This window comes from Anopheles coustani, chromosome 3 (assembly GCF_943734705.1).
Source record: "Anopheles coustani chromosome 3, idAnoCousDA_361_x.2, whole genome shotgun sequence".
Lineage (NCBI taxonomy): Eukaryota > Metazoa > Arthropoda > Insecta > Diptera > Culicidae > Anopheles > Anopheles coustani.
This window is the reverse complement of record NC_071288.1, coordinates 87,816,151-87,830,470: the sequence shown is the minus strand read 5'-3', so window position 1 is coordinate 87,830,470 and position 14,320 is coordinate 87,816,151. Positions and strand designations below refer to the sequence as shown.

At 40.0% G+C, this 14,320-nt stretch overlaps 1 protein-coding gene across 1 annotated transcript in view; it reads left to right on the top strand.

The window, feature by feature from the left end:
• LOC131271399 (alpha-catulin) overlaps window positions 1-6,129 on the top strand; it is a 59,219-nt gene extending 53,090 nt beyond the window's left edge. Inside the window, 2 exon segments of the mRNA XM_058272814.1 lie at window positions 2,467-2,511; window positions 4,954-6,129. Coding sequence (XP_058128797.1) covers window positions 2,467-2,511; window positions 4,954-5,079 — 171 coding nt within the window. The 3' untranslated portion in view covers window positions 5,080-6,129.
• Window positions 6,130-14,320: the final 8,191 nt, after the last annotated feature.

The following is a 14,320-nucleotide window of genomic DNA, read 5'->3' as shown; positions in this document are numbered from 1 at the left end:
TCCGTGCACCAAAACAAAAAAAAACAACGTAAATTGCATGCCTGTACCTGCACTTGTGGGTTGTGGCACTTGCACCAAAAAACTGACCGCGTGTAAAACTCAACCTACCCATCCTTCTACACCACCAAACCACATACACAAACACTCCATGTTGAGTGAATTCCAAATTACTCCACACTTCATTTCTCCACTTGGAACACACTTGACAAAACTGTGTGCCGAACTTTAAACTCCCAACAACTCCGTTGGGTTTTGTGGGTCGTGGGGAAAACTTCACCTACTGAATGGACTGAATGTCTGATTGCCGGTCTTTGATGTTTGGCAACTAATCATCCTGGATTCAACCGAAACCGCATGAAATGGATTCGCAAAAAAACGAATCAGTTTGCTCTCCGATTGCCCCAACAAGTGCCGTACAAGGTGCAGTAAGAGAGGGCGGAAGCAATGGCCATGCTGGTTGCCAGTTTCGTCGTCGACATTCCCAAATTGAAGAAAAAACAAGAACCAAGTCCAAAATCCGTCCATGAGTGTAGGAGTCGAATACATCACGGTATCAAATGAAATCGGATCATCCCGCTGGGGGAAAGGGCATGATTGGTGTGGGCAAATATATGCGCTCCATTCCGAGCGTGTGCTTGATTTCCCCGGAGAAAGCGCATGAGTAAATAGCGAAGGTGGGAGCTTCATGGAGCAGAGCAACGTCCAGGTGCGTCCATTAAGGCGCTGGTGGTGGTGGTTGGACAGTCGTCAAAAAGGCTAAAACCGTAGGCATTCCCATTCCACCGTCGACGTGCAAAACCGTCCACTGTGCTACAGGTTGGAATTAAGGAAGGTTCGGCCTTACCAATTCGCGCGGAGGTGGAGTGAAGAACACATTACACGCTTGCCTTCCCGGAAGACATCGCATTTCTTCGCTCAACAACGAGGAGCAAGTTAGTGTAAGCCGATTTGTGAGTTTTTCCTTTGCTGCTGCTGGCGTTTTCCTGCCCTGCCTTGTGTGTGTGTGTGGGTGGGTGTATGTTTCCGGCTCGTGGATGCACGTGCAAAATTGCAGCTGGAAGGTGGTGCTATAAATAACAACTGCTGCAAAATGTGCTGCAAACAGTGCGGACAGCATAACTTTAGGCGTACCTGTTTGAATGCCGCACCGGCGAAGCTACAACGCCCTTGTTTGAGGTGTAACAAATGGGTTCTTGTTGGCAGTTGGCTACAGGAAATCGAAGGAAAAGAACGCCCACTTGCGGGAGAAATGCCTTAGCGACTAATAAGATTGATCTAAACAACTTAACAGCAGTAAAAAGCTTGTTAGACATTGCCGTGCTGTTATGAAACCTATGCCTTATTGTGTTACTAACACTACTACTATTACTACTGACTACTAATGAGCTTTAATGAGGAAATTGGACAATATGTCGTAAGTTTCTCGCATGTATTCTACATTCTAGTACAAGGGGTTTTTATATTTAAAAGGATTGATAGGATTACGTAAGACAATCAAATGGATTCCTTTAAACTCTGTACAGTTTTCAAGCAAAACTAAAGAGCGGTTTAGAGGCTATTTCAAAATCCTTTTACTGATATTTCATCAGTATTCTCATATTTTTCAGACCTTAGGCAAAAACACAAAGGTAATCTTAATATATTGATAAGAATTACTGATAAAAATATCTTAGTTGATAATTTGAATGTGTCCTAAGGAATAACGAACTACATCGATCAGTACGCTGTAAAATGCAGCGTATACTATTTGGGATAATACTAAGGTTGGTCTGTGTGAAGATCAGTTTTTGGAGGTCGTTTTTTACATATTTGTTCACATCATAGATATTTTAAAAAGCACATAACAATTGAAAATTCTCCACGAGCCTTAACAAACCTCAAGCTGAATGGAACAGAATGGCTTAAAAGTGGCCATTTTTTTTTTCACCAACTAGGCAGTATATTCATGTTTTTACTTGACTATGGAGCAAGAAAGTATCAGTCGATTATTGATTGAGTTGTCTTAATCAAGTTAAAATGTCGAAATTCAGGAGAGAAAGCCTACACAAACCGGAGCAATGTTATTTTTACGGAATATTTTAAGCTCCATTCCTCTTTGCGAAGTTGTCTACGGTTCCATTTCAATCACGGCGCAACCTTCATCTGTCAAACATTAGCTAGTTTGGGTTGTCATTAGAATGCGGATCATCTCAGCCAGCCCCCATCGTTCCACACCTGGGATCTTAACAGCTAGGTGATCTGCGTAGAACAAGTAGGCAACACTTTCGCCATCCACTTACCTTTGCCGTTGAACCTCCAAGCGCACGCTGTTACTAACCGTTGTTGTACTCCCGTTTCGTTGCGTCCATTCTCTGTTTGTTGTCCGTCTACTTCCGCCGTTGCTTTGATCGATACAATCAATCACAAAAATCGCAATAAAACAAAACACCCCCAAATACCACGCACCCTCCCGTGGCTGTTGGGCAGCAACTCGGGGCAATGAAGAACCAGCTGAGCTGTGAGTATAAGCGGGTAAGAACAGCGCTAATCACGTTCTCGGCCAAGCCACCGTACAAAGTTTGAATTTAGACTCATATCTATTCACATGCATTCAGCCTACTAGCCGCGAGTTCGGAGAAGTGTTTGTCTAAGAATCAAGTGCGGCGTCGATCGTGGATCGTTTGAGCGTCGGGTGTACGCGCGCGTTGTGTGTTTGTACGACTGGCGATCGAGTTTTCCGCCTTAAACTAGTACGCATTATAGTGTGAAAAAACAAAACAAACCCAAAACTATCTCCTAAGAACTGACGTTGATTACAACAAAACTACACAAGCAAGTGCTCGAGCAAGTCGACAGCAAGCTAATGAAGCACGAAGTTTTGGGTGAATCAAAAGCAGATGCGTTCGTTCCCTTCACGGTAGCTTATATGCAATGCTGGAAAATGCAAAGTTTGTGGCCTCATCATCCTCATACGCTAAGTTAAACTCCCAGCAGGAACAGGAGATGCGCTGAATGCTGTACTGCTTTTACAATTCTAGAGAGGAGGTTTTAATGCAAGCGTTGCGTTGACACTTTTACAAGAAATCCCAGAAAAACATGTCGCGTAATGTAATGTTTCTTTCAAGTTCTATTATTTGCTATTCAGCATCAATCTGCTAGAGTTTCTGCTTCAAGCGAATTAGCGCTATTCTATTGAAATGAATGAAAATAGTCAATTTTAGATTATTCACTATTCATTCACTTACTTTTCTCCTTGTTTATGCTTCGATAGTTATGTTGTGTCCATTAAAATGGGATATAATGTTCAATTAAATCGAAAGTATTTCTAAAACTTAATTCTAATGTTTATATCCAAATGGGGGCAAACTAATTTCGTGCCATAAAATATCGTCGAATCCTTTTCGCACACTTTCCAGATTCATCGCCAAGTTTAAGAACTGTCCTAGGTTGAAATGGTCGCAAATCTCTTGTATTTGTTTCTAATTTGATCTGTATCAGTTTTATTGTTCAACTTTTCACATCGATCCCCTCGGTTCGCCTAGCTTCCGATTTCCTTCCTTTCACCCGTTCTACAACCTTGGAGATCCTTCATGCTCTCCTCCACCGTACCAGTGTCTTACTAAACTCTTTTCGCTTCACTTTCACTTTCCTCTTCCTCCGACGACTTTCTACCTACACACACGCACACGCACAAACACTAACACACACCACGACACCAACAACCAACCGACCGACCGACCGGTAGTGCCAGGAGAGTATCGGCGTCGTTCGGCGGCGTTCCTGCGATCTCGACGGCATACGCCAGTCGAAGAGGTAGCTCAGCCCCCACCCCCTCCCCAAGGATATCGATCTTTCGCAACGAGTATGGGGCCGAAGCGTGTAATGATGAGTCACTGATGAGTTGTTGAGAACCTGTTCTCGAATAGCGATGCACTTTACCCGAGCGCAGTACCAATGCAATGCTGTTCTGCAAAACGCTGATTAAACTTGCCGCCTTTAGACCGGAAGTAGATTGCATGAAGTTCAAGCTAACCCCGAAAAAGAGCAGTCGAGCCACATTATTAGGAAACCTATATGGGATTAACATTTGGGGGCATCATATTTTTTTCAGCTAATTACTCGGCGACTGTTGGCATCAACACCACGAACGTTTTTTCTCCAGTACAAGAAAGTTGACACTCTTCAGAAGTGTTCCATTTTTTATCATACATTTTGATAAAATTTGTGCTTTTGGTTTTAAACTTATTTTTTTCATGTTCGACTTTTCGTACTCTGATTTTACATAAGTTTTGTTCGTTTTGTTTTTAAATTTTTATTTTACACCTTTTTTTCAGTTACGGAAAACGACTACTGCATTACTCTTCGTAATCAATCTTTTTAATCTTTTTTATTCGAGTATTACTTCGAGTTATTTTTGTTCAAGCCATCTCCCATTAGGCGAAAGGAATCTATGTTTAACGTTCCTTTATCATTTTTCTTAGGTTATGTAATTTGCTTGATTTACAACTTGCACTGCTTCTGTTATCAACGTTGTATATATGTTATGTTGATTGGTTTAGTATCGTGGAACGGGTATGAGGTTATTTATGATTACTATCTAGATTGCGTCTTCATTTGTCGTCAGACAAATTGATTTGACGAAGTAGGTTTAATTTTAAGTAACTAATACTTAATTTCTTTGATGTATGATAGTTTTAGTTTGTGTTGTATTGTTTTGTAGTCCTTGTTTGTTTTATTATGTATGTTATGTGTTTAGTTTGTGTTTGTTTGGTTTTTTAGTGTAACCGCTTCGGTTTCGTTCTGTTGGTGCTTCATAGGATTTTGACTAATCGAATGGCATCGAAAAACTTTGCCAATCGGCATTTATCTGAAACTAATATCGTTTTCTTCTTTCTCTTTCTTCTCTTCTACACACACAATCATTTCCGTTTTCGAACGCAATCTCCACGTGGAAAATACGCTACGGCACAACAGTATAAACTAGATTTCAGCGGACTGGCGGGCCGGGCAGCGGCCGGCGGGGCGCGGGACGACGACGGTGCGTCCGGGATGCAGGGCGACAGCAAGGGCTCCACGACCAGCACCGAGGCGAGCATGTGACAGTACGGGATGGCCCGCCGGGGCGTCAAAGGTGACGCCCGGCGGACCCGAGTCTCCTTCCTGCTTTTCTAGAACAAGCATTAAACATTGCATATGTCCATATTTATCGAATTTATATATGTTTGATGATTCTCGTGTAGCCGAGAAGCAGCGACGACACATACTAGTGACGGGCAGTCCAGTGCAGCCAAACGAAGCCAATCCACCAGCCATTACTGTTTGTTATATATGTGTATATGAAATCATAAATATTGAAATATGAATGTTTAGTGAACCGGAATTTGAACCAAAACGAAAAAAAAACAAAGTATAACCCAGAACCGAAACAATCGAGCACCTACACCGGCGATCGATTGTTTAGTGAAACAAAAAATTCACATATTAGAGGGAGAGAGAGAGAGAGAGAAAGAAAAATGCTTTTACTCAACATTCACTGAAAACAAAAAAACTCTCAAACTTCAAACTATCGCACTAGCCATCAGTCGTAAGAGAAGCCGTTCGTTCTCTAGCTCTTTTCACTGCCCTTCAGCATTGCCTCCCCCTCTCATTGCGGGACGATGTTGAAGGTTTTTCCAAACAAGCAAAACAAAAATTCCATCAGCATCCATCAAGCGAACATTACTCTCTTTGCCTAACTGCCTTTTTCGCCTCGTTCAAATGCCGTTCTAACCGTAGCCGTGTGTGCGTCCAGTTCATTCTCCAGTATTTCCAAACTTTCAAACCCGTTACGGAGAAATAGAATAGAGCCTTAGATCACGTTGTACTCCGAAAAGAAAAAAAACTCTAGCCAAAACCTCTAGTCGTGCTGCTTCGTCCTTTCGTCGTACCGTTTGATAGTGTTAGAGGTTATGATAGGGAAGAAAAAAAAACAAAAACCGTTCCAACTCCCCCGGGCGGAGAAAGAAGTCAAACGATCCCCAAACGACACCGCTCACCTTTAATCATGTTCAGAACACGAACGAATGTTTTTGCACTGAAATGATAGCAAAAAAACAAAACACATCTTCTTCACGCGTAAAAAGTACATGCGATGCTATGCAGCTTACGTCATGTGCAGGTGGAAACATTATTATTAGTTCATTAATGTATGTTGACTTATGTTGCGTAGTTTAAGGTAGTTAAAATAACAGAAAACTTTTAAGTTTAGGAGAATATAATTAAATTGTGACACATAGTAAAGGAAACTTTAAACCTATTAATCAAATACCCCATGAAACTGCTAAATGAACTAAGTAACCAGTTATTAAAGATTTAATCTGAATGGTTTAATTATTTAAAACGATTATTAATTTATTGCTATGAATAATTGTAAAGAACCCGTAATGACCAAGATAAGAACCTTAGTTAAGGATTTAAGAATTATTTTAAGCTGTTTGGAAGTTAAAATAAATTAATTACCTTCATTCGTTTGTTATCGTTTGATTTTATTTTGTTCGCTACTAAGCTTGCCTCTTCTTGTAGGTATTATTTTACTGTTTCCACGAAACGTAATCCTACCACGCTTTGCTGAAACAAACGAAAACGAACGGGGAAAAAAAGCAAACTGATGGTGAGGAGGACTTCTTTAAGAAACGGCACATTACAGCTTCTTCAGCACTCTCAAACCAGACCCTGCAAGCTTAATTCGATTCGTCTCTTAGGGACGGAACGATGTCAAACCAATCAAAAAAGGAGGATGCATAACAGCGCAGAAAACCGGCGAACTCTGAAGCCGAAATCCTCACGACAGCAAAGATATGCTTCACCGAATCCGTCGTGCTGCGGGCCCGAGACACACCGGAACACTCCACCTTTCCCCATCCCCTCCCTGCGTGTGTGTGTTTGAAACTGAAGATTGATGCGTACACATAGCCCTTTATGTTCCCCTGCCAATCAAGTATCGACAGCTCCCGCGTCGACTGGGGACGATTGTTTGGTGCAGGAAAAACAGTGTCAACGAGTTTTCCTTCTACCATTCAACACTTTTCCCGATCGACGCGTCTAAGGAAAAAGCATAAGATTAGCTAACGAAACGTACACGTGCACGCAGCATACGACCTGGATGCTTTGATGAAGTGTTCGGGAGTCGCTCGGGTGGAGGTCCTCGACATTGCCAAATGTTTAACGTGTCACCGTTCTTCTTCTTCTTCTACTTCCTGCGTGGATGTAACGACACCATCCCAAAACGCTCTGTCGCCCCACCAGTCACCCTATCTGACCACGTCTATCCTCCACACACCTTCTCTTGCTGTCTCTCTCTCGCTCTCTCTCCCTCATGGGTCGGTTCCCCAAAAATGCCTCCAGCTGAGCGGATGCTCCCGAACGCATCAAAGGGTAAGGTGAAGCATCTGCTTTGATGTCACATTCTCAAGTGTTGCAAAAACCGTGTACCACATACACGGTATCCTCGCGGGTAACCGTTGCTGAAGGGGGAACCGGAGGGCACGCCTCGCTAGGGGTGCTCCCGGTTCGTCCTTTTTTCGGTAGGCGAGTGTGTGTGTGTGTGGGTAGGGTAGGACAACAAACACTCCAATATCAAACGTGAACACACGACACATGATCGGGTGGAACTGTGCGTGGTGTCGATCCGATGATATAACCAATTGTGAGTGTAAGTCGGGTGTTGTTTGATCCACAATGAAACAATGAAAGAGAAATGAGAAGATATTGTGAAACGTTTGGAAGAATGAAAAGTAAAGGTCGATGAAGTGTGTAACAAACAAACGAATATTTAGAAATGGGAGAAACCAAGGGTAAAATAGAGAACATGAAGATGTGTCAAGAGAGTTGGAGATAGAATGTGTACTAGAATAGAACTTAATATTTATAACTAGACAACATACAAGCTCCACCAATTAAGGTCTCTTCAGGACCATCGATTACTGTTTGCTAAGATTCGATAATGATTGAACAATAGAACTATTTAAAGACTCTTTTGTTTGGTAGAGCACAATCGGAAGCTCGTAATACAAGTGAAGGAATGTTAGAGTTTTCCATGTTTTTATTTGTTTCGTTCTGGTAGCTAGGATAGAACTTTAACATAGTGATTCAACTTGGGATACCATCGTAGGTCTTGATAGTGATAGTTTTTCCCCTCCCCCCCCCCCAGAAACCCTCGTTACTGTAGTTGATACAAATTGTTTACTGTCGTCGGAAAGATTAAAACAAAATTCCGATCATCAATAAACCGTATGAGAAAGTATTTAAACTTTAAAAAGATAGACTAGGTTTAACATACCTTAAGGGCGACGATGAATAAAATCAGTTGTGATTTTCAACTACCCCAGAAGAATTTATAGATGTTGGTAAGCGGAAGTGAACGGATTTTTGTAACCATTTGTTTCACCCACGGTAAGAAGGCCATTTGCTTTAACCTTTGACCGTTCGGTTCGTGTTTTGTAGATCGTATGATAAGGAATAGATAGGATTTCAGCTAATCTCCCCTGACGAAAACAAAAAACCAAACTCCTGGGTGTTTTGAATGGCTCGATTTTGTACAGTTGTTTCTGTTCAGCCGCATTCGCATGCGAAAGCAAACGCAGCACGGGGGCTCGTTAAAAGGTATCGAAAATGATAAAAAAATGCTTAGTGTTTGAAAACGAACGTACCGTATCAAGCTGCTCGAATTAGCGACTAGACTAGCGTTGATAGAAATAGTGGATGGCAAATCATGGCGAAACGTCGATGGACTGTGTCTGTGGGGATGTGGAAGTGGCGGTAACATTTGCGCGAAAAGTTATATGAAGTCCCGTTTTTCTGTGTACGTTCGTGTTTGTGAATACGCTATTACTCACAAAATTATTCGACCGTTATACGATCAAATGGTAAACACATCATCTATAAAATATGAAATAAAAACCCTTCAAGTGTTGTGAGTAAGAAAATATATAAAACTGCATAGCAAACAAAAAAAAACGAAGAAAGGTGCTCTCTTTTATTTAATCCGAGAGTCAAGCTTATTCTTGTAGAGTATTGTGATACACATAAGAATATTCAAGAGCAAACAAAAGTTAGCCTCACCAAGAAAGGATTTAAAAGTAATTTAGTTTGAAATGGGTTTACCACAAAAAATAATCGAGAATAGAAATGATAAAAGGGACATACATAGAAACTATATTGTTTTACCTTTTTATTTTTATCAGTTCATTTTATTTGAAAGATTCTTACTAACAAATCGAGAAATTTCAACATCTTTAAATACAATAACTTCCAGTTAAAAACAACTCACTATGATGCATAAGATATGAAATATAAACACGAAATAAAAACCAACTCCCAAATCGAAAACACAAAGCTAGAAATCCCAAACATGCAACTTGCTACAAATCGAGAAACAATAATTACCATCTAGTGATGCATTTAGTGGACACGCGATAACAGTTATCATTTCCCTGCTGCTAGCTATAACTTTACGAACGTTGTTAGCAGGAACTGTAGAGCTTCTCTGATTGAAACAAAGGTAGTGTGGAGTGGTCAAAAGTGGAATGTCAAAAGGATTCAGTAAAGTACCCACCAAATATAGTGTAAGGATAGCCGTCACAATTATGTACATGAACAATATGTAAAACGATACGCAAGAGCAGTTTCCATGAAACTTTTATAAAGTTTCCTTCATTGTAAACCATTTTTCTGTGTTTCTCACTGTATTGCATTTACAAGCAAAACTTCTATGAATTATCATCTCCTGAATATTTATTCTCTTATATCGAATCAAGGATAAGTTCAATTTAAAGGATTTTTGAAAGGTCTAAACAAAAGCAATAATTTGAAAGATGTTCGAATTTTTTATAGCTAACAAGTAAAATTAAATAATTAAATATATTGTAATAATTCTCGCTAAGTTGCATTCAGCATCGCAGTAGATAGAACGGTACAACCAAATAAAATTCTCATCGAAATTTGTACCAAGTGCAGAAACCAAATGTAAATTTGAAAACAAACAATCATTGATAAAAGGTGGATCAGATAGAAAAAAAAATGACAGGGTATGGAGAGTAATAGTTACTATATCTATTTAAAACTACTTCAACTTCAGACGAAGAGATTTACCTTCTAGTTTCTAGATGCCTGAAATTTAATTAAAAAACGTAGTTTTCAAATATATTTTTAACTTTCAATCAATTGCCCACGTTTAATAAACAACTTGTCTGAGAACAGTATGAAAAATTAAACTAGTGAACACTCGATTTCTCCGTGATCTTGCCCAAACCTACTTCCAATGTGGTGCAGTGATCAACAGTGACGTATATTTGAGAAAGAGAATGTTTGGAGAAACATCGTCAGTAATCGTACTCAAAATTCGAAAAAAAAAATGGGAATAGAATATATTACAGTGCAGTCTTAAGATTATGTCCACTATGGTCATGTAATTTTTCTAGTCGTTGTATCTTATACTAGCGATCGAGCTCTGTTTTTCTTTGTTAAGATCTTATCAACCTAGTCGTAGCAATCATATTTTCTCCTGTCATAACTTGGAGACATAGCTGGAATGTCAGGATGTTAGGAACATGTTTCCAATCGTATTTAGGCGTATTTTTGTACCTACGATCTGCCACGATTTTGTATGATTCCGTCAGAGAAAAACAAAGGATAACGATCTCACAACATTGCAGCGATGGGGAAGTTTACCATAAACGAAAATCATTGAAACAACTCAGATTCACATTTGGTAGCGATGAAAGATGATGAATAATAAAGAGAAACTAAAATTGATATGCTTTGGGTTAGCTATCATTAGTGCTTCAGGAGAAAACAAAAACATATTTAACCATGAATTGTGACAAAAGACGTTGTGAAACGAACAATAGAGCTCGTAGGAAACAGTGAAAAGTAGAAATGGAGTGTATGGGCAAATAGGCACAGAATAAAGATACCTGTTTGATTGTGTAATGACCTACAGTCGAAAAGCAATGCACTAAACAGTTTGGGCATCAGAAATGGAAGAGTGCAGGAGAGCGAAAAATAAACTGTATAAATAGATAGACATATCATTTAAACCTTGGAACGAAATGTCTAAGTTATTTATAATGCAGCGAAGCAAGTAAAAACCAAAAGACGAAAATAAAATTAGACAAGAATAACGAAAGAGCCAAGTGGTATCATAATACAAATCTATATTCCTATGCTACATTCTAATCAAAATCATTCTTGCAATCATTTTTCACCACCAAAAATGCAACCGTTGTAGTTGGTATTGTGCAGGGAAAAAATCGAGGAGAAGGAGAAAAAAGTATGATGCTCCCATGAGCAATAAACATAACCGAAGAGTTGTATGTCATCGACCGTGGATAGGAACGAAATGTTTGGATAACTCCTCGGTGGAAGTCAGATCGTATGTGGTGTAAAAAAAGAAAGGAATAAACAGATGTAGTAAAGGTAGCGTGTAAAGGAAAACGGAAACAAAACGAAAACGAAATCTATAGCAGTCTTGAAATATTCTCAAATAAAAATTCTTTATGACAATTATTAAACCAATTGTGTTATTTATTAATATTGGTTTTGTTTAAGACTGTGAAGTATTATATTTAGCTGAAACTAATATTCAACCACGTTAACCTTTTGTATGCTTCTCATATACATAGAAACTAGGAATGTATTTCCTGTTTTACATTTTTCCAACACTCTTGGAAAAGTGTTGAATAATTTCCGAGGCACCCTGTACTTATGATGCAAGCTGGATTGCAAGCAAGCTATCATACAACTTGTACACTTGGTTTGGGAAGTTGCACGCCATATTGTACACAATAAGTTTAAATGTTCTCCGTTTTCGGTTGTGTATCACCTAGAAAAGAAGTAATTTTTAATACGGGTTAAGAAAAGGATGAGGGAAATAGAAAAAATGTAGAATGCTCAAACATGCTAATAATTTAAATCGACCGTGCATAGCACCGTTCAGATTTACCACCAGGAAATGGCATAAATTCATGGCGCAAAAGTAAGAGGGAAACATTATCTCGCATCGCACCAGTTTGCCGCGAACGGCACAGGGACCGGTCACAGGTTTCTTTCTTCGGGCCCGGTTTTTATCTCCCTTGCACCATCACCGGCAGCATCGACCGGTGGGCGTGAGGCAGCGACTCCGGTGCACTAATTGTTCACCCTTCGGTAGAACTGGATGCTGAATTTTCTTACCTTCGTTAAGAAAGGCCCGGCGGCCCATAAACATCGGGAGTCTGTTTCGATTGTTTTCGATGATATTCAATTGTTTCCTGGGCGCAAGGCTTTGGGGTGGCCTGAAGGGATCACTAGGAAGCAGCAAGAAGGAGAAAGAAAATGCGAAAACACGTTGGTTACCCGAATGTCTTGCACCCGTGGGTTTTTTATCTTTATCGGTTGAAATTCACTTTTTGATGGAGGTGGACGATAATGCAGCTGCAAGTTTTCAGGTGCGGGCACAGTTTGCCTTAGAAGAGATGGAATGTAAAGTCAAAAAAAGTTCACCAAAAGAGGAAAATCATATTTGAAGTTAAACAAAAACATTTTAATAGTACTTAGAAAGTTCTTGAAGTTTTCTTATGAGTTTCTCTTCTTCGTATCTAAAACATTTTTCTTTCCCGTGGGCATCTTTTTTTCTTACGCTTCCAACCACCTTTCTATTCCTCGGTCTGCCAAGAAGCCGGTGGAGATGTGGAACTTGCGCCGTTGTTCTACGACGTTCGACGGCCGTACCGCGTTGTTGCTTTCGGTCGGCTTCGGGGGGATCCATTTCAGCATAACCACTGGGGCGATTAAGTGCACGCTCCGTAAACGATGCCGGTGACGAAATCGGGGCTAGCAGCCCCGCTCGAGTGGAAACGAAAATGAAATGATTTCGGTACGGTTCGCCGTTTCTTTCCTTCTCCTCTTTCGCACGCTTGCCTCATCCTCGCCGGGCTGGATAGAGTTTTCCTACCCTCCCGGCCAGACCCCAGCAAGCCCGCTGCCAACGTTCCCGGGGTGAATTTTCCAAACGTGAAGCAATCGTGGAAAATTATGGCGAAGCATCGTGAATGGTAAAGATGCTTGATGCGGGCATCATTACTTTCTTCTAGCTTCTTTGGCAATAGGAGGAAGAATAGAACTAAGATGAAATACGTTACTCGATTTTTGATTATTTTATGTAATTTTAAAAGATGTCATATGCATTATAAACCATACTATGTATTTTGTTTTAGTAGATAAAACCGCTACATTCTATTGAAAATAGTAAAAAGCCATTTTATCTAGCAAATCAAAAACATTTTTGAGAACTCCAGGTTATTTTACAACATTTACGTAGTTTCAGCATCAGTTTTTGTATTTATTTTTAATGTCCTACAAATGGCACCAATTCCGCCCGGAAAAAAAACATTTGTTCAACTGCAAACACATGGACAAATCATAATTGCATAATTTCACCCCAAGATACGTGAACACCTGTGTCTCGGTTTACTTGATCCAGCGATAACTTTTCTCCAGACTCCAGCTGTTTTCCCAGCAGCTTAAACTCGTTTGGAATTCCTGTACAAGCGGGCACGTTTTAAAGTTGTCGAATCATTCGACATTCATGTTCAAATGCAAACCCGTCGTCGCCCGGGAAGGCTCTAAACGCTTGGCTCACAGTTGGGTTGCTGGTATAATTAATTATAAAAATAGCTCCCAAACACACCCACCGAGCTCGACTTCGTTGGACTGGTTTTTTTTCTTCAAGATTCGGTAGCGGTTTGCTGGAAAACACAAGTGAGAAAAGAAATGGTATGTTTTTCTAATTGCTCCAGCGCACGCTCACTTGTCCCTTTGCTTGTTTCCCGACCCAATTGCAGTTTATTGCCAGGATTTAAATGCGGCCAAGACCGTGTACGATCATTGTAAATCGATCGGTACTATTTGTATCTTTCGTGTAGCTTAGACCAGAAATGGGAATAGCATGTTTTGTCGGTGTTATTGATAAGTTTCCTTTTCTATGGGTGAAACAAATCTTGTTTTGTTTGAAAAACACAAGTAGAATTCATTTTTCAACTTTGCACACCAAACAAAATAACATACTACGGTTTATTGTAAATGTAAGTTCTTTTTAATTACAAGTATTTGACGTTGCGATATAAAGAAAACAACTAATTTTAACTTAAGTTACAAACTTTACTCGAAAAACAATTTGGCAAAAGAATCCTTATCGACAGTTCTATAATAAACGTGAAATATTCCTTCAGGTTCGTCGCCTAGTCTCTCGCTCAAGTCTTTTGACTTTTTCAAGCCGTCATTACCGATGTCGGTGTGTTTGTTCGCACATGCGTACGGAGGAGCA